Source organism: Lasioglossum baleicum, chromosome 9 (assembly GCF_051020765.1).
Source record: "Lasioglossum baleicum chromosome 9, iyLasBale1, whole genome shotgun sequence".
NCBI lineage: Eukaryota > Metazoa > Arthropoda > Insecta > Hymenoptera > Halictidae > Lasioglossum > Lasioglossum baleicum.
Window position 1 is genome coordinate 6,026,462 of NC_134937.1, and position 24,415 is coordinate 6,050,876.

The 24,415-nt window shown below is 41.9% G+C and overlaps 1 protein-coding gene across 5 annotated transcripts in view; it reads left to right on the plus strand.

The window, feature by feature from the left end:
* Klu (zinc finger protein klumpfuss) overlaps positions 1-24,415 on the plus strand; it is a 109,784-nt gene that overhangs the window by 55,760 nt on the left and 29,609 nt on the right. The window contains exon 1 of one of the 5 annotated variants that reach the window (XM_076431320.1): positions 1,793-24,274. The exons of the other annotated variants lie outside the window; for them this stretch is intronic. Within the exon in view, the coding sequence (XP_076287435.1) occupies positions 23,969-24,274 (306 nt within the window). The 5' untranslated portion in view covers positions 1,793-23,968. Of the gene's footprint in view, positions 1-1,792; positions 24,275-24,415 lie in introns of those variants that run through there. 5 annotated transcript variants of the gene reach the window in all.

Sequence of the window (24,415 nt, forward strand, 5' to 3'; positions counted from 1 at the left end):
ACATTTAAAAGATATCAACATATAAATAAAGACTAAAGAATATTTATGTCTAAGATAATGATCAATATTTTGGCTTTTAAAAACAAACTGCAAAAGAATATTTACCTGGCACAGAGTCTGTCTTATACTTTGCTAGTCTAGATTCTTCTTGCTCCTGTCGCAACGCTTTTCTCAGTTCTTTTCGATATAATGCACGATCCGCTCCAATCATAGAACCAGGACGTCCCCGTTGCCGTTGACTTAACAGAAACAGTTTGTCTTCCTCTATTTGAATCGTTTCTAATGCATTCGAATGTGCAATATCAAAAAGATCTTCCAGTTTGTCGACAAATTCCTTTTCACGATCTTCTTGAATTTTAGTACGGCGTTTGCAATTTTTATGCAAGCTCACCCATTCTTTATACAATGATTCCAATTTTTCGATGCAAGTCTTAAGTACTTTCATGGGAATTCTGGCTTTCTGCCAAAACACTTCAACTTCCTGGATAACTAAGTGAGCACTACCGCGAACACTCAATTTCACATTGCGCAAATTGTGAAATAGCACTCTTAAAACTTGCCCGTTGGATGGCAATTTTGAACCTATAATTTGGGTTTCTGCGTGCCCGAGTAAAAATAATTTTTTCCTCGTACCTTCCATTTGAAATTTACTTTCACCACGTATTTGAATGTCACCACGCCGAAGACTCAGAACCAGAACGTACTGTTCTCTTAACTGTTTGCTCGCGGACGCGTCGGCTCACGAATTTGTTCGTGTGCTTGGACTGAACTGAACGTGAACTTGACTTTCGAAGCTCCTCTCGAGACGGATCGAGAGGGCGGCTTTTTACCAATTGTCATAAGCAAGAAGATACCCTGATTGGTTTGCTGGATTTTGGATTTTCCAATCAGGACATCTTTAATTGTTCAAGTCTTCGACCGATGATTCTAAGGGAGAGTAAGCCCGAGGGTAGAGTGGGGCGATACCTGACTCGAGTAATAATGAAGCGTCTCGGTACCTTGAAACCGTACTTACTAGGCGCAGATGTTTTTTAAGACCGTATTTTAATGGCCGAGGATAATCGTTAACGGGGACCAAGTTTAGGGTGCGTTGCAAGTTTACAAGATACGTAAAAATAAAATGTTTGGGCCACATCTAGGATGGTAACCAAATAGCTAGTTTGCTTAATCTTCGAAAAGGTCCTTATAGTCCCGAGCTAGTCATAAAATAAAGGTTTGACGGAGACTCACGGTGCAACGGTTCTTTGCGAATGAATACAATTCTTTACGTTTGAACACGAACGTGTCATAAAATGGTGCGAAAGGCAAATCTCCGTGCTGCTATTCTTTACAAAGGATATATAAACTTTCTGAAGGACTACGGTTCTTTACGACGGAACAGTTATACTTGGAAGGCATTCAAAACTAAAATTCTAAAAAATATTCGAATTAACTATTTAAGAAACTGTAGTATTATCAGAAATACAATTATTATATATTTCAGATAAAATTTAAAACGTATCTTAAACACCTGGATACTTTGGTTCATCTTTCTTCTACAAGATTATTTACGAACGCTTAAAATAAACTCTATTATATCTCTGTCAGTTATGTATATATGAAAAAACTCTTCAAACAAAAGTTGTAGCATATAAGGAGGTGAATATAGCATCAGAGAAAAAAATTTTTTTTCAAGGTCATTTTTTCAAGTTTTCAAGGTCACGGATGTTTTTTCTATTAACAACTGATTATGCTATATATGGATTCTTACAGAGAAAAAAAAGACAAATTCAACGATATATTACAACGTATATTTATGTCAAGATTTAAAAAAAAAAAAATTTTCAAATTCGTTGAGCGCCGGTTTTCCATGATCCAATCGGCCCCAAATTTTTTCCAGATCATTTTCTCAACCGTTGTCACAATTCTGGGGGGACCCTTGGAAAAAATCCTTTGGTCGAAAAATAAGGTCCACCCTAGTACACACGTTCGAAACATATAATTTTATAGTAAGTATTTATTTCAAGAAGATGTGTGGTACATGATGTGGGAATTAGTATGCAGAGGTTATCCTTATCTATCGATAATACAATGAAATGCATAGTTTTGTAGAGTGCTGATCTTTATGACAAATAAAATTTGTCTAAGTCAACTGAAAAAAACTGCATTTTCTCTTTCAACAATTCTAGTAAATTGGAAATTGTGTAACAGTACGATTAAATTCTAATGTGTTCAGAATTTTGACAAATGCATAAAATCCATGATCAAAACATAAAATAGTCCTAGCGAAAAATCGAGAGAAACGGCTCGGCACAGATCGTGTTACTTTCTACAAATGGCCTTAATAATTCCATCATTCTCTATCGTTAACGTGTAGAGCGTCAAGTACCGTCTATCGCTAGGTGTAACTCCCCCTACAATTCTAGCAAAAACTCCTATTAACAGAAGTACAAAGAAAACGTGTGTTGAAGAATAACGCGTAACAGCGGGAAGAAAAGCGTCGGATCGAAGTGTATCCGAAACCATCGAAATTCCTGCGGCAGTCGTCATCAATCTCCCCTCAGCGTCTGCTCATCCGTCTCCCGGAGGCGTTCAGCGGCGGCGTTGCGAGAATCCTATAAATCTGCGTCCTAATCGCGGCGCGTATCCAGCTGGTCGTAATTCATCCTCGCGGCGAGTAGCTTATGTGGTCGTCGGGATGCGGTGCGTCGCGACGCGCGATCCCTCGTCGTCGCGGTTCGTTTCGCGGATCATAGCGGGTCGATTATTTTCGCGGCGTGGAAAAGCGTCTCGTCGGTCTCTCGCCTAGGTGGCTCGGCTCGTTAAGTGCGGGGGCAGACATCAAAGAAAGGGACCACATCAGCCGCTAAAGTGTGGCGGCCGGTCGCTGGCCGCACGGGGCCAACCACCGATACACACAGAGGAGACCGACTGCTTTACGTGATGGCGTGCAAACTGCTCCACCGGCTACGAGGGAAACAGGGAAACGGGGAAGAGAGAGAGTCGGCCAGGCCGAGGGTGATTTGCATACGGGAGATCGGAGCCCTGCATATGAGGGGAATGTTTACGATATCCGCATAATGAGGGCGTGGGTGTTTCTATTAAGGCGCGCGGCCTGGCTGGGCCCTGCTCCGGCGAACCCGCCCTATCCGAGACTCGGATCTCTCTGTTCCTCTAGCCCACTTCGAATCGCCTCCTGCGTTTTCCCTTATCCTCTTCCACCGGCTCCTTTCGTCCCCTTACCACCCTTTCTAACTTCCCCTTCCCGTCTCTCTTTCACTGCTTAAGCTTTCACTCTTTACCTTTGGCGGATGATTGCCGAGCCAGATCTAAAGAAGCGTTCTGTCCTGGGACTTCTAAAGAACTCGCCTGCTGGCCTGTGACCCGTTGCCACTGGGGGTGTTGAGTATTAACACTTTATCTCTATCGGATTAACCATTTGCAGTTCGAGCTATTTTAATTTGAAAATTAAACATTTCTCCCGACCTAGAATAATTCCATTCTGTATGATTGTTTTCATTTCATGGATATGAATACTTAAATGTTTAATCATTGATTTTTGATACCAACATATTTAATATTGTAAACAATATTGTAAATAATGGTACAACAATTTTTAGTGATGACTCTGAGTCATCCCTCGACTAGGAAGGGTTGATAGTACTTTCATTAATTCAGGACATTTCTGAAAAAAGTTTTCTAGGTCTATGGACCCTTTCCCATTTTAATAGTCTAATAATTGAGATAAATACGCTGCTGTTTCTACTGTAGGAAAACGTATTGGTACTTGTCTCGCATATATCGTATCAACAGCGACGAGATTGATTGATTGAAATTAACGAGAATTGAATATTCCTTCTGTTTTATAGCTTTACTATCTATTTGGAACAGCCAAGAAATACTACAACTGTTCTTACATGCATACCTTGGAATAGCATTATTAATCAATGTAATAAAAATGAGTAAAATAAGTAACTCGAGACAGGAACAGAACAATGTGTTAAAAGAACTAAATATAGATGATGATAGTACAAGAATACATGAGAAAAATGAAGTTAGAACGAGGCTGTAATCTGAAAGGAAAAAATAGAACATAGAAATTGAAAGTATATTTTTAAAAATTTAGTTCAAGTATTAAGCGTGATAGATAATTATCAATTATCGTTATTAAAACTGTTTAGTTTATACTAGGCCAGCTTGTCATGCAAGCTCATTCTAAGAAATTACATTCATCACTGTTATAAAAGAGAATGGTATAATATTCATCCTTTTGTTAGTTTGGGAGTACATACATAGATACATTGTTACAGATACGAATTCAACTTTAACTTTATTCTTCCACTAAAAACCTAGGACAAGCTTGTTTCTTAAATTGAGTTTCTCGACTTGTGTCTTAATTTTTACCTTCTGGCCACGCAATAATGAAATACGATGCTGTACAATCTCCACAACACGTTCCCCTGATTTTGCACTTGATTTCCGGTTGCCCTCCAACGCATGATTGTCTTAGACACGTTGTTTAATGGAAAGTATATTCCTGTTGCGTCTCTTTGGATTTTCCTCTAACGTTTCTCCGTCGATTGTTATTACCCCGATCTACCAGAAATGGTTTCTGTCTCGCGCGACCGATCGCGCGAGCGCGCGCCGTGTGCCACGGATAAGTTATTAGGCTAATGCCTCTCCGGAGTTAACTTAAATCAGTCATTTATCGGTAACGGCGGAGGAAATTACGTGGCGACTGGCGGCCTAGGCGGACGGAAAGAGACAGACCGAGCGTGTAATAAATGACGTTGTCTAACGGCATGGTAGCCGAATGATTAACCGCAACGCGTTACGTTTCGCGTCGTTATTAACGATTTTCATGCGTCGGGTAACTATCCCGCGTGACCCCGGACTTATACCGTGCCCGGGGAAAATACGGTTACACGGAACATCCGCTTCGAAACGCGCTGCTACAACCGTACATATCGCGACGTCGTTTCGGCGGAGATCGTCGCGTGCAATGCTGCTGAACGACAATATGAGAGTCGAGGAATCGCCCACGCTCGAACTGTCCGCCGCCAGCCTCGGATTAACCCGCAATTACGCGATAACGTTCCTCCGAGAACGCTGCCTGCCAGATTCTTCCGATGCTCTCGTGCATTCCAATCCGCATACAGTTAACCCCCATACAACGCGGAAAGTCCGACTTCGTCTTATGTAAATTTTAGTTTATTCTCCTTTATTATTCCACTCGGAGCCTTGTTCGAACTTTTAATCTCCAGTGACAATTAAACGGGGCATTCTGGAGTTTCATTGACAAGAAAATTTTACATTTTCTTTACAGTTGAGTGGTACTGCGTTTATTCAGATTACGGAATATCGTAGCAGCATTTTCATTCATTACACTCGCAGCTATTTTAACTCGAAAATTAAGAATAATTCCATTCTATATGATTCTTTTCATTTTAAACGTTCTGGTAATAACATATTTGATAATGTAAACAAGTCATGAAAGACCTCAGTATACGGCCAATGAAGGGTTAAATATCAATGTTGTAAAATATCTATATAAAAGGATTTGTTTGAATTGGAAAGACGAACGTAGTTATACGAGTTCGAAGAATTTAAACGCATTCTTCTAGAAAACCTTTCACTTGTATTCGCTTAACACTAATCCTACTGAGCATAAAATGTGTGACTGGTATAATTAAATTTACAAGACTGAATTTATTTAGATTTTTCTGAATTTTTATAGCAATACGTGTTTGAATGAAGAGATTGAGTTAATAATTTCTAATGGAAGCATCTTTTCGTAATTTCAATAATTATAAAATAAAAACTGTGTAACCAGTCACTTGATTAGTGGTCACTACACCTATCAAGCCTTAAAAGTGACAAGATTGATTTTCTTTAGACGTGTTTATAATACGTGTTCTACTTAAGATATCTATACAATCATTTCTTATGAAAAATCATTTTTATGATTTCAATAATTGTCAAATAACAAATCTGGAACATTTATGTTCGCAATCGAATAAATTCGTATTAGAAACAGCGCCCAAATTTGATTAGCTCCCACGGCTTCATCGCAGCATCTATCCACTCCGCAGAGATCTGGGTTAGATCGTTGTGAAGTTTCCCGGAGCGAAATGAGCCAGTGAAGGCGAAACGTTCAGCGAAGATCAGCCTCCATGAATCTCACTTCCCAGACGATTCCCGAGCATCGAAGACTTCGTTGAATACTGGAATCTCGTCTCGATCATCATATGTCGAAGTAGGTTATTCACTTCGTCGCGGTTTGGACGAGTTACTCGAAGTACTCACTTCTCGTTCGGTAGCGGCTGATCGTTTCCGACGTCGCCGCGGGCTGATTTTCTCGTTCGATTCTCCTCCGAAGAGAGAGAGACACGATCTCCCGACAGCTTTCTCCCTATTTTTCTCGAATTTCCCGTGCGATCCTCGTCCTCCCTGCACAACACGTCCGCAGCAAGTCCGTTACATGCCTCCGTATTCTCGTATCCGCAGTCCTGCTGCACTGCGGTGCCATGATTCTTCCGATGCGGCCCGAAGACAGCTTTCTGCGGCGCGCCGCATTTACTGGCAACGGCTTCGAAACCTGCGACCCCCGCGAAAAAATCTTTACTTCCTCGAGGAATTCTACGGGGCTCTCAACATTGCTGCGAACGCTCCGACGACGACTATCGGCTCTGCGCGATTATCCCGAGTCGACGGGGTTGCTTGCGTATTGGTCTTATGCAACAGGCTATTCTATTATACATTCGCTGTAAATTCTAAACAGAAAATGCCTGGATTACGAATATAAAATCCGTAGTTTCTGACTTTCTTCCAGCGAGGATCATGCGAGTACTACATTTATTATAGTTGCAAATGCATTCACTCGTTCAGGTTCCCCTCACTCGAAAAATTATCGTAATCGCCTCTCAATTCCGCGGTTTGTGTATGGAACGAAGAAACTGCGGATCTCTGTGCGATAGAAAAATTTGTTCCTTTCTCTGATAATTCTAACAAGTAGACTGCGGATTTTATGCGGATTTATGATAAAAATTACTACGCACAATTTAAAACAGTGGTCATATTAAAAAGAATTAAGGACATCAGTGTATTATTCATTTTTATATGACACCTGTGCCTTGCAAATAATGTAAACATTTTTTATTTTGCATAAAGATCCGCAGTCTACTAATAAGTTAACCCTCATACGTTCCTCAGGGTGAAAATTACTATTTTTACATACTACTTAAGAGATTGACCTCTTTCTGCTGGTGTTGCCAGACGTATTTATCTGGAAGAAACATAACTTGTTGATCTAAAGTGCAGAGCAAAAGGTGAATTATACCTACTAGAGTCTCTAATGCGACTATTTTTGAGTAGCGCATCAAGGTCAAAGATCCTAAAGCATCCATACTTTTGTATGTATTCCAATTTTAGCATATACAATCCACAGTATAGTAATAAAGATTAGTAGACTGCAGATCTTATGCATTTATGACAAAAATGAGTAGGTGTAATCTAAAATAGCAAAAATATAACAAAAATTTAAACATATTATTATATTATTCTCAACCTGCTAAACATAATAGGAGAGAAAATTAATTTCTACTTCACTCCAGTTTGTTGCAATTCAGGTAAGAAATGTTTACTTTGCATAAAGTTCCGCAATCTAGTTATTTGCTTCGATCCATCTACAGTACATTGAATTTTCTCTTCGGACAGCCTCTACAAGAGATGTTCTCAAATCATTCTCTAAAAGCTCTAGTCCCAGCAATCATATTCCACAAATCTTCCGCATCGACATTCACGAACATAATCTTACCATGTTATTAACTAGGTGTGTGTTCGATTGTACTTCTTATTTCTAATTAAAATGGCTTCCTCGTTGCATCAGGTTCTCTCAGTAGGACTACTTCAGTTTCCCTTCAAGGTTCGTTGCTCTTCACGGACGGATTATTCAAAAATCCGAACTTCTGAAAACGACTATTGGCGAAGTTTCGCGCTCCGGTTATTACAGCGATCAGCCGGCGGCGAGGATTTTACGAGCGCGATCGCATTATCAAACGTTCGCGCACGATGTAAACGCTTGCAAACGATGCTGCTTGTTACGCGGTCAATGTTATTAGTTCGCGGAATGCTCCGGCTCGGTGACGCAAAGAATCAGGAGCAAATAGGCGAGCAGGAGCAAATGTTAAACGAACGTGCTATTTATTTGCAACTCGAGCGCGTCACTGCCCCCGTCTAGTTAAAGAAAACGGCGGGATCCGCGTCGCGTCGCGTCGTGCTTCGGTGTCGCCCTCATTTTCGTAACCTGTTCAAAAATTCAATCAAATAAGCACCTTGACTCGCTGTTAACAACGTCGAATTATGGGACCTGTTTCCCGGTCTCTAATAATAAATTCATACCGCGGACTTTAGCAATCATTGATTACTAAATTTCGGTATGCCGTCCAGGAAAATGAGGACTGTTGATCGAGGAGGGTAAATAATATGCTTGGAAGGGTTCAATGAGACTCACGTACCAACACGGAACGCGAAGAATTCACATAATCACCGACTATATGCCATTTTGATTGTATCGTTTTGAGGGGACTTCAACGCGTATTATTAGGTCTAGCTTTAGACGCCAATTATTTTCTTTCGACACTTCTCTTGACAAATGACACCTTTATACGGACGATTATTGGTTGCCTATCTTGAAAATAGATAGATAATAAATATAAAGAATATAGAGAAGGTTCCGCGAAGTCTTCTTATTATTAAACTCATAACTGTGTAGTTCGATTTTAAAGTATGTGGACGTTGTATCTGAAAGATAAGGGAAAAGATAAGGGAATTTTTCAGTTTCTCGTTTCCTTATTTTATTCTTGCTTTAAAGTATTATTGTATTCTGAAATTTACGAATATATTTTAATTTTTAGCAGCATTTAACGTCTGTTTTTTATGAAACATTAAAACGATTTGTAGAAGAGAATCTCTGAATATTATTCAGCCTACTATAATGGTAGACAATAGTGTGGACGTATAAAATTAATTGGACTACCTTTAATATGTCGACTGCAACTAATATATCGAATTTATGCATTCTACACAAGCTTCACTTATTTCACGGAATGATAATGTGACAATGACAATATTTCTTATCTCTAATAGTTATCTTCTAAATTATAAACAGTGTCCCTGTTAAAGCTTGAAACACCTGGCAATTTAACATTCATTTTTCAAAGATATATTTGCACGGTATAACGGGTGGGAAAATATATTGTCATTGTCTGATGACAAGTATACCAGCAGAACTAAGAGGTTAGCCAGTCTCCTGTATGATGCAGCTACGTGCAAACAGGGGATGAAATCGCGATAGCAGCGATAGAGCGGGCCCGCATCGATCGTTTCTTCAGAGATTGCTATCGATCCAGCTGTACCGAATGCCAGTCAGGAATACCGAATACCGTCGATGTCGGTTCGCGCGTGGAATGACGGAGCCGACGCGGCACGGCGAGGTCCACCCGCATTAATCACTCTTGTAGCACACAGGTGATTCCTGGGAGGAAAGGGCCTGGCGAATCGGAGTCGCGTGTGCGAACTCTCAGCTGGCGTTTCTCGCCGGCTCCTTTTTAGATTCCGTCGAGTGGCGGATCGCTAATGATTCTCCGCTCCCCGTGCCGAGCCGGGGCCAGACTGCGTCAGAAACGAGCTGACTGAGAGGGTGGATGGCGGCTCGGGCCCGTAAAAAGCCCGGCTACACACCGACGCGACGCAACGCGACGAGGGAAATCGCAAGAGTTTAATTACCAGAGGGCGGCTCGCGTCACGGAGGATGTCAATCGTGGCCGACCGACTAACGACTCTCGGCTATCCGACCAGATGGTAGGGAGAGAAAGAGAGAGAGAGAGAAAAAGAGGACCGTAGGGAGGGAGAGATTCAGCAACCGATAACGATCGTTTCAGGAGCGCGTTTTCAATGGCGCCGCAGCAGCAGCTCCGGGCTAACGCGCGCTCCTTCCTACCATCCTTCGTTCTCTAATGGCAGGGAGCGCCGGTTAAATAATTACGCCGCGGTTCAGCGTCCCGGCATTTAAATAAGAACGTCGTATCGAGGCTCGTCTATCTTGCATGGCGGCAAACGAAATGACGCGTTAAATATTAACGCGCGAACTGCCGCACCGCGACGCGCACGCGCGCGCTTCAAAGCCGGGACTCGGAATACCGGGGAATGAGAAACGGAAACGGGGGTAAGCTAATAACACCTGGAAGCAAATGAGTCGATTTAGAAGTGGTTCGATCTCGACCGACAGGAAATCGCTTTTCGATTGACACTAGGCTTGAGTTATTGCGCTCCGCAGCGCCAAACTCGAAACCAGGCATTCAAAGAACTCCACAATTTTTTAATAGGCCCAGATCTCGATCTCGATCTGTGCTACTTAAAACAGGAACCGTTGACCCTTTTTTCAAAATGTTGTGACGTTGAAACGTCGAGGGGAACGGATACGGACCAGTTCTTGAAAGTAACAGTTTTAAGCTGAACGGCGGCTGTAAAATAGTAAGATAAGCATTTTTTTTTACGTTGGAAACACAGATTTTATTCGTCGATAGTAAATGAGTTCTCTGCCATTACAAACTCATACAGATGCTATATAAAAGGAACAGTGTTATAACAATCTTCTCTATACAATAAAAATGCAGTGCTGACTCACTCACTGATCAACGCCCAGGCTAAACCCTTGGACCTAGAAAGCTGAAATTTTGCACGGAGGTTTCCTTTATGATCTATACAAGGGATAAGAAAGGATATTTCGAAATTCAACCCCCAAGGGGGTGAAAAGGGGTTGCAACGTTTGTATGAGGAATATTTTGTTCGTGGTCGGATTTACTTCATACTTGGTCTTAATGCTCTTTGATATAATTAATCAAACACCTATTTCGGTATTTTTAAAAATTCAACCCCTAAAGGGGTGAAAAGGGGTTGCAACGTTTGTATGAGGAATATTTTGTTCGTGGTCGGATTTGCTTGAAACTTGGTCTTTTGCTCTTTGATATAATTAATCAAACACCTGTTTCGGCATTTTAAAAAATTGATACCCTAAGAGGGTTTTGAAATCTAAGATGGCGGCATGACATAAAATTAAAACTCTATAGGGGTGAATGGGGGGTTAAAAGGTTTTATAGAGAAACAATATCAATTTCCGAGGGCATTAAACGGTTTTCTGTGCGAGCGAAGCCGCGGGCAAAAGCTAGTATTAAATAATTATAATTAACCTTCCACCAACAATATGAGTCGCAGAACTCTAAGCATAGCTCTAAAGATTTAAATAATTAAAAGAACAGCAAAACATTCACATCTGGTAGACTTCGTTTGAAGGAGTGAAGACAATAAGAGGATTAGACAAATGCTTCCGCGTTGTGTTTGCAAGTTACTTAGTTCCTCGAATTCCTGAAGTTTTTGAATAATACTTTGCTCCATCGGCAGATACAGCAGCGGGTAATCCTACATCAGTGGTCGGTCGCTTCGACTCCTATCGAGGAGGATAGGCTCTCGGGTCTAGGTGCACTTAACGCGTCCTAAGCTGAAAAGAGACGAAACCGCGCGCGCGAAAGCGAGAACGATGAGAAGTTGTCGCGTCATTAAAACCGACCAGAAGAGAATTGACGTCTTATTAAGCGACGGATAACGTCGACTAGTCCAGTCGTTCGGAGAGTATCAACAAGTAGAGACGAAGGGCATCGGCCGTTATCATCGGCGGTTGTGTCCCGATGCTGGGAATGATTCAGCGGATTCCCGGCGTCCTTTCATACCGGTGCCGGCCAATCGATTACACGGCAATCGGATCGACGGATCGCGCTAACTAGATCGTAAAAGATCGATGCCATACTAGCTTGTAATCACGGTTTATCCGCTACCGATGAAGTTCGAGCTGTCGTCGGGTCCCTCGACCGGTCGACAGAGACGGCGGCTTTTTGATGACTCGCCGCTCATAGAACGGGATTGCAACATCCTCTGAACCTTGAGTTCTCAAACTATTTATGATATGGAGATCCTAAGCCGGTCCAGTCCTCTCGTGAAGAGAAGAAAGTCTCCAGACGTTTCCAGATCGCTGGAGAACGTCTTGTCAAACTTAATTTCCCTGACAGAGCCGGGAAAGCTTCGCTATATTTCTATATTAATACTCATTGAAACGAATATAGATCTCGAGTTTTCATTACCGCGGAGTGTGCCTCATTAATATTCAATCGCTTCGCCAAGCTTCTCGTCTATTAATTATTAACAAACTTTAATGCGGAAATTCGAAACTTTCTAACCTGAACATGTACTTTACATCAAAGAGTATTACGTGGAGAATAATGAAAAATTTATGTTCCCTGGGTTACGAATGATTAATTTTTCGTTAATAAACAAACTCTTGACGTATAAAACTACTGAGCTTAATCCTTGAGGATTGGTTACTTCCGTTTGCAGACGAGAACACGGCAGCGTTCGTGCACTCAGGTACAGGCTCCAGCAGCGTGTATCGGTGTGTCACTATCTCAATACTCTTCGCAGCCAGGTCTGATCTATCACGGGGCTTAACGAAGCAAGGAAAGATAATTCTTGTCGATAGTTATCTATCCCTCCGCTCGGTGAAATCAATTGTTGCGGCTCAGTCCATTAGCCACCGAGCACGGGCAAGAGAGAGAGAGGGAGACGGATAGACTCGAGGAGTAGGATAAATTGATTTTGTTATCGCGTCGATCTAACACGCCACCGAGGATAATTAATAATCGTCGTGCAGCGTGACGACGTGTCGCGCGCGTGAACTCGATGCGGAACGCATCGGAGAGGAGCTGGAAGCCGTGTATATCGCGTGTATCGGTGTGTCGGGACTCGTGCGGGGATTTTCTGGATCAAGAGGAGGCACCGTCGTTATAGGCTTGTCGTCGAAGTCGTTCCTCCGGTGCGCCAGAAAAAAGACCACAACGGCTTTTCGTGGAAAAGAAGGCTCTCGCTCGCTGCGTCACGGGGGATATCGCCCGCGGAAAGAACATCCTCGTGAAAGAACCAGCATGATCGACCGACCGTCGTCCACGAACCTTATAAAATACTTACAACCATTCCCGGGTGACGTTAAGTATGATCGTTGCTTTTTGCATCTCCCTGAATCGGAGACGGCGCTTCTTCAGCGACCGGTACGGACACTGTTCGGATATCATCGCTTGATCGTCTGCTATACAACGGCCATGTATAAAAAGTTCGATCGAACAAACATTTTTGAACGAACTCTCTAAACAATATCCTATTGTGTCGATGCAATGTCGAAAGAAACATATGCATTGATCTTTTGTTATGTAGGTAATTAACGCATTATGTGCCGGCCATTATTCCATAACTTCTAGAAGAGTATATGATCCATGGCTGAGGATTTTTGTATAGATCCTTCAACAGCAATAAGAACTTCAATAGAGCTGTGGAAAATAGTATAAATAGTAAATAATAAATAATCCTATTTATTTCAATTGCGTACAACTTTGAAAATAAAATATTTTATTTGATGTAGTAACTTTTGAAAATAAAGTCATTTATTTGAGAGAGGCAGTAATTTTTGAAAATAGTATAAATATAAAATGTCTAAATGGAAGAGTATTTTTAAGCTTCTACTTGGCACAGCGCAATTTCTAAAGAGCGTATTACTAGGCTGCCAATAGATAAAGTGTTAAATCGCCTAATTGAAATTGTAAGAATTGTGTAGATAAATTATTATTACTAAATGGCCGACTTTCGTGAACAATAAAGACTGCATCAATAATTTCAGCAGGTTGAAACAAATGCAGACTTCAATTCTTCGAATCTTTTTTCTGCCTCTGCTTACTTGTTTTTATCATAAATGTATAAAACCAGTCTTGTTGTTAGTAAACCGTAGATTTCCAAGCATTAGGAGCTCCAGGAAATCTAAACAGACTCGGACACGAATGATATATTTGTTGCTTGGAAATGTTCGCTGATGCAGCAACTTTTTACTGAAAGTCCATTTTCATCAATTAGACCGTAAAAACACGAATTTACATGAAGATTAGCAGTCTAATGTTTCTGTTCCTGAACGAATTAGAGCGGAGACGTTTCTTTTATTTCAGTTTCAGAAAGAATCTTGCATACCACTATATCGCATTTACATTATAAGTACGTACATACATAATCACATCGATAAGTATGTAAACAAACATAATAACAGCTGTAGCTCGATCGTCATAACACTTTAGTCCTTGTATAGGAATGGGTATTATTGGGAGCTAAAAAGAAGTACATAATCTGCGGCGGCACAGAAGCAAAGGGAGTCCTTGCTCGGCACGCCTGTCGCCACTATCAATGCTTCCGTAGTTTCAATGTTTAAGCTTTGATGGCATACGCTACGTAGTATGTGTCACCGCTTACCCAATATTTCGTTAGAGCCAAAAATATGTGTGACTCGGGGCGTGCCTTTCCACGTGACTCCTTTTTAGCTGTCAAGAGGAGGATATCAAGCTTAAATTAATTTTAAAACAATTGGAGAATCTAATTTAAAGGAATTAACCCCTTGCCCTAAGATTTATTTTACGGTTTCAGTGATTAGAACTTTTTTGTAGATCGTAATTTCCTGAAAAAGGAGAAAATTTATATCTATTGTATGCCTATATGTTCTATAATAGTTGTAGATTAACAAATCCAAAAGGAATTCTATTTCGGTTTAATCTTCATCACAATACTGACACGACATTGTACGGCAAGGGGTTAATTAACCCTTAGCACTCGAATAGTGACTCAGAGTCGCCATTAAAAATTGCTATACCATTATTCACAATATTGTTTACATTATTAAATCTGTTGGTATCTAATCAATTACTATACATTTAAGTATTGTAAAGAAAAATTACTCGTTAAACTTATTTGCTATAAAAATTATAATATCTGTTACTTATATGTAATTAGACTGCTTTGAAAATATTATTTTCTATGTACTACTAGTATATCAGTCTGTCGCACCCTTATAGTTTACTAGCGGCATCATTTAAATCAATAAGTGTTTTTCTACAAGTTATGGTTACCGCAATACCCGCAGATACATAAATCATACTCCCCTTCGCGTGCGTTGGGTCATCTTCCACTCATTAACGCATTGAATGCCGTCGTAGTCCCCATTGGATTGCTTAAAACAATTGGCATACAGTTAACTCTACTGAATATCAATTTCTGGGTACTGAAATAACCTACACTAGTGTAAACTTAATTATCAAGTACTTACTTAACTATCGTGCTTCTACGAAACATCCAATTGCTGATGTTTTCTATAAAACTTATTTTAGAAGTTTTCAATTGAAGAGCACGCGTTAACTCTTCCCATAGACCAAATTTCTATTAATTATATATATATATATATATATATATATATATATATATAAATAACTGTTACTTTAACCATGAATTCGAGTTACGACAAAACTTAAATTCACCCTGATGTGCGAGATAAGGATTAGCAATAATAATGCATAAACTTTCTTGGTTACAGGAGAGAAACAACAGAACATAAAATACTCTTGTCACATCATGGCTACAAATTGAGTTAGACTAAAAAATATTGCTATACATATGACTTCAAAGTTCCTCGGCACTATACATAGAGGGTTAAAAAGATTAGACAGACAAGTATCTACGACACCTGAAAATTGCACAGCGAATTAGGACTGCCTCTAAGAAGTGGTTCGCTTGATCGTTAAAATAAATAACAAAATAACGATCTTTGAATTCTTAACAAATTATGTAAAATTTGAAATATCGAGCGCACATTTCGTTTGGTAGAACGGTTGTTGGTGGAGTTATCCTGCGTATACGGGAGTTGATAAGCAAAAAATCTCAGATAATTGACGTTCTGTAGCAGCGCTCATCTATCTGCAAGAACTACCTGTAGCAGGAATGGTTTATAAAGTTTTTACGGCTTCCGTGGCTAAAACGGTCTCCAAGAAAGGGAAAATACCCGGCAGACCGGGGAAACGAAAGAGAGGAGCATGTGTGCGTGTAGTTTCGCGTCGCGTCGTATAGCTCCTTAAATCAACCCTAGTTGGCTTGTCAGCCAAGCGGCGCGCGTTCCCTTTCGCGGCGCACAAATTACGGCGCGTTTAATTACCGTCCGATATCCAAAGGGGGGCCATTAATCACCCCGCCGATAACCCGTAATTTTCCAGCAACGATAAAATCTGTCGCGCGACACTGCTCGCCGCGTCGACTTGTTCGCTGCCGCGGATCTTAGCAGCCGCGGTAGATGTTACAGAGGAACGTCCCTGTGTTTTATAAATTTTCCTCGGTGCCCCGGTTGCACCTTCCTCGGTTTCACGGCCGAAGGCGTTGCTCGCTCGAAAAGGGAAATAGGCCAGGAGAACCCTAAGCTCGCGTCTCCGAGAGACCGAGAATGAACTCGGACGATCGATAGCCCGAACGAGAACGAGACTGGACGTCGCGATTTAAACCGGAGATTTTCAACCACGATTCCTGATCTTTGGTCCTCCTCCCAGAGAGACACGGACACCCCGACGGTTTCTCTACCCGTTGCCTATGTAGATACCGACGATCGGCTTCTCTTCGGTAGCCCGTCTGGTTTTTTGGTAGCAGTTTGCCGGAGTCCCACCGCCACCGAGTCCAGCCTGCCTGCCCTAAGGCCACTCTTCCCTTCCGAAGGAGGAATGGTAGATGGACGGTGCCCAGCGATGGCTTCGAACTGTCAGAGCGCACGCTAACCGAACAAAAGCTAAAACTTACATTGCCAAGAAGATCATGGAAAATCAAAATTTTCTGAAACAGAGTTTAAGTAAATCGTCTTGAATATTTTAATCAATGAGAAATAAAGTAACTATACTCTATAAATGAGAATGCATTTACTCAAAACTGCGATCGTGTAAATAATGTTTTGTTAATCTTCGTAACTTTAACTTGTATTTTAATCTCTATAACTAGATTTTTAACGCATTATTCCAATTTACATAATTTGTCTCATATTTTTATGAAAGATCATTCCACCAGATCACCGTGATTGTATATTTAATGTTATAATCTAATATTATAGATGATCATGCTTTTTTGGTTCAGTACAATACATTTGTACACATTATACAATTCCATAAATGGAATTATATCGACAGAATATTGCTGTTAAGATTATTTCAGTGTAGAGCATATTAAAATTAATGCTTCAATTGTTCTGAAAAATTGTAATTTGTATCCGATATACTCAGTTGCTGTCAGTAACTTCTTATCGTTCGTGTCCCTGATGTTATTTATAGATTAAATTGATACAATTCGTAGCGTACACCTTGCCGAAGACGGTTTTTATACATCCGATCGTTTAATGCGGGCAACTGCAGTGAATGGCCGAAAAAATGTTGCAGCTGCACATTTTAGTCCAAGGACTTGGTAATACGAATAGTAGATTATTACTCGCAGCGTTTCCATTACGCATTCAATTACCATTAAAACTAATATGTGGGGCAATAAAGTTTAAAGTTTCAACCATAAACACGCAGTATGGAGGCATATATTTTGAACGTACGAATAACAAATTTTGAAAACTCCGAAATCCGTCTGGTGTCCCGTTATCCGATAAACCAAAATAAATTTTAAAAATATGAACATTAAAAAAAATGTAATCCGAATTTTAAACTCATGAGCCGTTGTTTTTGAAAGTGGTATAAGTCCATTTTTGGTTAATGGTAGATTTAGTCAAAGGTAACGGCTCATATAGCAATTACAACAACAGTAATTGCCATTCGAAACAAATAATATCTCCGCAATGAAAAGCATACCTGTATGCAAATGAACGGACGGCTTCCCATCGATCAAACGAGGACGAACACCGAACGGATCGTCGCGTGTGACGAAACGATATTCGCATGTGACGTAATCCTAAGAAATTTGGGGAATAACCAAAAAAAGAGAGAGACAGAGAGGAAGATGCTCAAGGTCTTCAATATATCTCAATCCCCGTTTTTAGATAATAATGTAACCGCGATTTGATTTGCATATCAGATTAGACATTTTAAGAAGACGCGCCTGACCTTTAGAGTCTCCGCAAACTAGTGGGAACTTGGACGACGTCAGAAAACAGTTCTTCGTCACATTTCCGATGAAATGAATCAATGAAGTTGATATAAACGAAGCTCTGATTAACCCTCACCCGTCGCTCGTGTATCAATACAAAACATTTTTCACTATTCTTGAATAAATAGTACATTCTGCAAATCGCTCCATTAAGTCATTACTCAAAGATCATTTTATACCGTTGAACACTTTTGTAAATTCCGACACTTTGAATTTTCCTTTATAATTTTTCGTATGTTCTCGCTGACAATCAGAGATAAATGATAAAATTGCCGTAGATTTCTATTCTCTTGGCTATATATAAATTGATCTAGATTTGAGACCTAAAAGTACACAGCTGTGCTGAAGCTATAAAGCGATTATGATGCCATTGAGCGTTGTAAGAAATGTTGGGCATTGACATAAGGGTTAATCCATTGAGGACGAATGTCGATAAATTAACTAATTTATAACGAATTTAGTCATCGTGTGCCTAACGAGAGATCAGAAGACACTGATGACATGATCTAGTTCTTTGAGCAAAACATACAAAATGATCTAAAGGATCCTCGACCATAAAGGGGTAATTTGTCTCTTCATCATAGCTACTGTTCTCTTTACCACGAGTTAAACACGACGAGACAAATTAATAACATCAGGGTTAAGCATCCAATCCCAGAATGCACGAACTTGATCGAATTTAGTCATCGTGTGCCTAATGAGGGATCAGAAGACACTGATGACATGATCTAGTTCTTTCTGTCTCTCCGTCATAGCTACTGTCTTTTGAGCACCCGCTTGAACACGAAGAGACAAATTAGGAAAAATGAGGAACGATCGTACAAAATGTTCGGAAATGATTTACGAGCAGGTCGTATCCATCGCCAGGCAGTCGGGGCACCCGGTATATGGGCAGATCGTACGGGAGAGAAAGATCAAGCGCTCCACCCACGCCCATGTCTCAACCTGTTCTGTTTCTGCCGTCGGGCCGCGGTTACAGGTGCCTCCCCGAGGACATTCCTGCTGGAATTCTTCACCGATGATCTTCGCTCGGCCCTCCTGCAAATTCTCCCGTGGCGTAGTCGCGTCGCGGTTTACCGACGCGGATCGAAATCGTCTCGAAGATTCCTGTCCGCGGTCGAGACCCCCGATTTCAATCTAGAGAGAGAGAGAAGGAGATGACTGACAGAGACGAAAAAGGGGAATACTGATAGAGAGAAAGAAAGAGCGAGGGAAAGAGAGAGAGACTGACAAAGAGGAAGAGAAAGAGGTTGCCTTCCATTTCTCGGCGCTATCTCCCATGAAAAATCAAAGGGGAGCCGTGGTGGCACCCACGGAACATCGACGCGGAGGAATCTAACGAGCCGATTAAGTTTCTCCTCTCTAATGAAACGCACTGCGGTAATCGGGTTACATAATCGATGACGCAAAGCCAGCGAGGACCGTGTCGCCGGAGCGGTTTCTACGAACGGCCACGTCCGACCGAATCAGCCTCAAAACGTAACCGGCCCGGCCATTAAGCTTTCCTAAATGCCCTTCGATAGCGTGCCCGGCCCGGGGATAAAGTCCCGCGGAGAGAAAGGGAGCGGGCGTATTTAGTTCTCGAGTTTCACGAGGCTCTCTCGATCTCTCGGAGCGTGTGCTAGCAGCGGACTGCTTGAAATAATCGTTCCTGTGGTGGGGCGGCTTCTCGATGTCGCGAGGAGAGGAGGCAAAAAGCAACACAGGAAAAGGACGCTCTCCCGAAGAAGAAGAAGAAGAGGAAGAGGAGAAGGAGGAGGAGGAGGAGGAGGAGGAGGAGAAGGAGGTGGAAGACGAAGAAGCGTGGATGGCGAGGGAGAAATAGAAGAAGAAACAGTCGAGGAGAGGATGGCAGCCACGTACGCCCACACATCCTCGTCGGGGACCTGTTCTCGGCTTTTACGTTCTGACATCTTTTCACTCCGTTTACGAGTCCCCTTTACGTTTTACGACCGATCATCGGGGCCCTTTCTCTCTGCGAGATTCTACCGACGTGCCGTGCACACAGCCGGCCACGAGGCTCTCTGTTGCACGCCGAGCCCAGAAGGGAAAAGGGAGGACTGAACGAGGAAACAAGAAAACGATCATCCGCCGCCAGGAAGAACAGAGAAGACCGAAGACCGCCGTGAGACTCTCGCGCGCTATCCGCCGCGGATCTCTCGATCCCCGATACGAATATTGCGTCGAATGGCCGCGGAATATCCGCCGAGGAAAATGGAAGTCCATCGACGGGGGATACAAAGAGAGATTGGATCGATAGTGGGTTCGGTTTTGCCCTCTTGTTCGACCGAGCAACATCTCGCCGCCACCGCGGCACACACTTTCTTATTCCTCTGATCTCGCGAGGCTACCATGTTGCGCCAAATTTTCTCGCACAGCTTCCTTGGTCCGCCACTCTTCAAATAACGTACTTCTTTTTTAATAATCACCGCACTTTTGTGCAGTTGCAATAACAAGAAAGAGGTAGAAGAAACACGAAACAATAAAACTTTAGAAGTTCAAACTGTTATGCTTTTCAATCTGTTCAACGCATGGACCCTCGAAAGTCAGCGATTGTAGACGATTTCATGTCACCCATTGCTAGATCTCTTGAAATCTTTTTATTTTAGTTGATCTTCTTATTGGATCTACTACAAGTAGTTAATTATTTGAACTGGCTACTATTTAAAAAATTAAAATTTAGATGTGAGATCTGTAGCTCCGAGTCAAAATGGACCTCAGTACCGCAAACTGAGAGTAAACAAAGGAAATAAATTTCTATTTCGTTCCAATTTGTTACAATTCAACTAAATAGTCCTAATCACATACATATGTACCTTAAAATCGCTGACTACTTTCATTAGGGTGGATTAGAAGACCAAGTTTTAATTATATGTTAAAACAAATTACTGTATATGGATGTTGCCACGCCTATCACGAAATCAGCAACAGCATCCACCTTGCAAGTAATGGACACTTATTTTCTGGATACGACACTTTTAGGTCATTCAACAAAACAGACTGATGCATGTGTATTAGCGAGTTTTCACTTAGAGAAAAGCAATCTAAACGAATCAATGATTTATATTGCCTCGCCGCGTTACAGAGTTTTAAAAGCGATTTTCTAATACCACCGCGAACGAGGCTTTAACACCCGTGAAAAATGTTTAGATAGTACACTTTCAAATGTGCACGAATTAATAGCTCGACTGGGTACTTTATAACTCAACTCGTCCAGCTTTTAAGAGATAAAGGCTTAACCCTGAAGACACTAAGCCGCCCGACTGAGCAACCTATCTGCGTGCATAACCATTTATAACCGAGGTTTTCCCTGGGAAAACGTTCAATCTTGAAGGCGTGAAGGTGAAGACAACTTGCTAAAGTTATTAGAGAAAAACAGAAATTTATATTTGGTTTCTGTTTCTTGCGACTGTTTCTCATATGGCTGGTAGAGGAGTCAGAGTCAGACTACATGATTAAAATTAGTCAGTTTCCCGCCAATCCCCACCGGCCACGTAGTCATAATATAAACATTACAAATAGCAATATTGATAATATTAATCATTTGCGCCTCGAAGTAAATAAATCTAGCTTCTCGAAATCGAAGTGGGTTAAAGCAGCCCATGAAGATTAATAAGAAATGAAATCACAATTTCTTGAAAAGTATAAGGAAGACCAGATAAGTGAGCAAAGTGTTAAAGAATAAATGTTGCCAACATTTCGACGTTGTTATGCCGTGGTGCAAAGGTGTAAAGTTGAAGGCCACAGGTGTCGCAAACGCGCGGCACCGCGCAGACATTTCTTCTGAGGTAAACACAGAGAGGTGAGCTTCCGCCGCGTCGGGGACGCTTTCTGCGTTAATGTCTAGGCATCCGAGCGTTTCTGCCATGAAAGGACCCGTCGGCGAGAGGAACTCGGGTATCAAATCGATTTGAAAGAGCTCGTAACTGCCCGTGCACGCTTCGGAATGCAATGGGTCTCGAGGCCCCGGTGGAAAGTCCACGTCGCGTCGGAGACATCTGTGTCGGCGCGGCCGCGCCTTCCGGGAACGCGAATTTCTATTCCGCGGATGCGGCTAATCGGCGTGCTGGAAAATCGTCACGTTCTCGCATGAAGATATCGACGGACCGGGTCTGAAAGTTTACAACGTTACTCGTCGTCGTCGTCGTCGTCGTCGTCGTCGGGGACAACACACCGTGGCAACGCCGTGCGCAAAACCGCTCCAGCAACCGAGTGAGGCCGTTGAAAGCGGGCGGCGCGTTTCATCCGCGCGGAATTCCGGGGAATATATTTTACGCATAATCGCCGCCATAAATCGCGATCGAAAATTTAAACGCGCGTCGTCCCTGTCTAATTTACTGCGGGTAATTTAGGTAATCGACGTTCGCTGCCTCTCGCCGCAACGGCGCGTCGCGCCACGTTTTCTCCTGCTTCTTCGAACGTACCGCGCGCTACCCTCCGTAAAAACTGTCCGAGCTCTATGAGACGTCGCTGCTGCTGATTAATTTCAGGCGTTACACGCCGGGAAATTTACTACTTTGACGCTCGCAGCTCTGAATTATGTCGTTCCTGCTTTTTCTTACCGATACTTCGAGACGTAAATGATACGTGCGCCGAACGGAAAATATTGCTTCGCAATAACTCCAACGTTTATGCATGTAATTGGACTTTAATTATACATAACGAGATTAGATAAAATTCTAAACTTATCTGTCTGTCTGCCGGGACAATTTAACGCTTTCAGGACGAATGTCGACATATTGACGACAACACCGCAATACATCCTGAAGTTGTACACGTACTCGATTGTCCCCTCTGAGACACCACTAAAAATTACTATAATATAATTAAAAATAAATAGTTTTTCGGTTTCAATGATTAGAACTTTCTTGTAGCTCGTAATTTCCTAAATAAGGAGAAAATTGATGTAAATTGTGTTTACCTGTATGTTCTTCAATAGCTGTATATTAACAAAATCGAAATCGAATTTTATTTCGATTTAAAGGAAATTATTAACATACATTTTTGACAGAATCTGTTCATTCATATTGTAAGGCAAGAGGTTAAATGTCTTTGTATTTAATATATATATGTCTTAAATTAATATATAGTATGTCTGAAATGGGTTAATGATAGATGTGACTTTAAGATACGAGTTACAATTGTGTTTCTTACTGGTACTAGTCTCTATCACCATTTAAATATTTCTTTCAAAAAATTGTCTATCGAACGTAAGCAACATTTGCGTCGCGTCTATTTTCTATCGCTAATTGCAGTCTCGAAGCAAGTTCTGTTAGCGACGTCATTAATATCGTCGAATTGTCGCGGTAAAAAAGGTCGTTCCCGTGACGCAATTGCTAATTCGTAGCGATCAATTACTCGATCCGAAGGGAGAGCGTTGAGGAGACAGCCGGCATTACAAATTTTATAGCGTCCTCGGACGAGTCGAACAACTTCTCCACGGAAAGTCGCCTACACCGAAAAACGAGGATTATTCAGCTCGATTCATCGCTCGTACACGTTGATTCATGCGCTCGCGGTGCGCGCCGCGCGGGCGATTTAAATTTCAAATGGTCGCCGGATAGCAGCTCACCGCTTACACGTGGTTTTATGACAAAGTGCCGTTGTCGCGTCGAACAAGACGAGCCGTGTGGTCCCCTGGCCGCATTAAAACGAACAAACATAAAAGGACCAAGCGACGAGACGCGTCGCGAGAGCGAATTTTTGCTCGGGGACCGCGCGGCTCGTGAATTCGACGATCGGTGATTTCCTGTTCGACCACTAAATCAACGCGATACTTTTACAAGTCATCTTTTTTCTCAATTTTAATTAGCACATAAAACAAAAAGTCGAACAGAGAGATCGTTGAATATCGTCGAGGCCGCCGCGCCGGTCGTTCTCAGAAACGTACACGCACACGACCATAATGTTGCAACAGCGTCGCGCGCGCGCGCGCGCGTCACCGTTTCCATCTCGGAAGTTGAATCGATCACGCGATCGTCTCACCTTTTATTTAATGGCCGCGCCGAGCTCGATGACAGATTGTCAGCCGACACCGCCTCGGCATAGAAATCGAACGAACGATCTAATGGTGATTTATTGCGACCGCAATTCAAGTTTCCGCCGTCGATCGGCGTCACGTCCGGTCTCCTGTTGCCGCGATCGGTACCCGTTCCGATCGAGGATCTTCACACCTTCCTGTTACTCGTTCCTCGCGTCTCTTGTCGATTCGGTAAGCAACGCAGTTCACTTAACCTCAAAACGATTAACTACAAAATAACTCATTTGTACTGTATAAAGTAGCCGAGGATTTACGAACTGAACTATTATATTGTTCACAACAATACATTGGTACAGTTTGTGGATGCTCGGC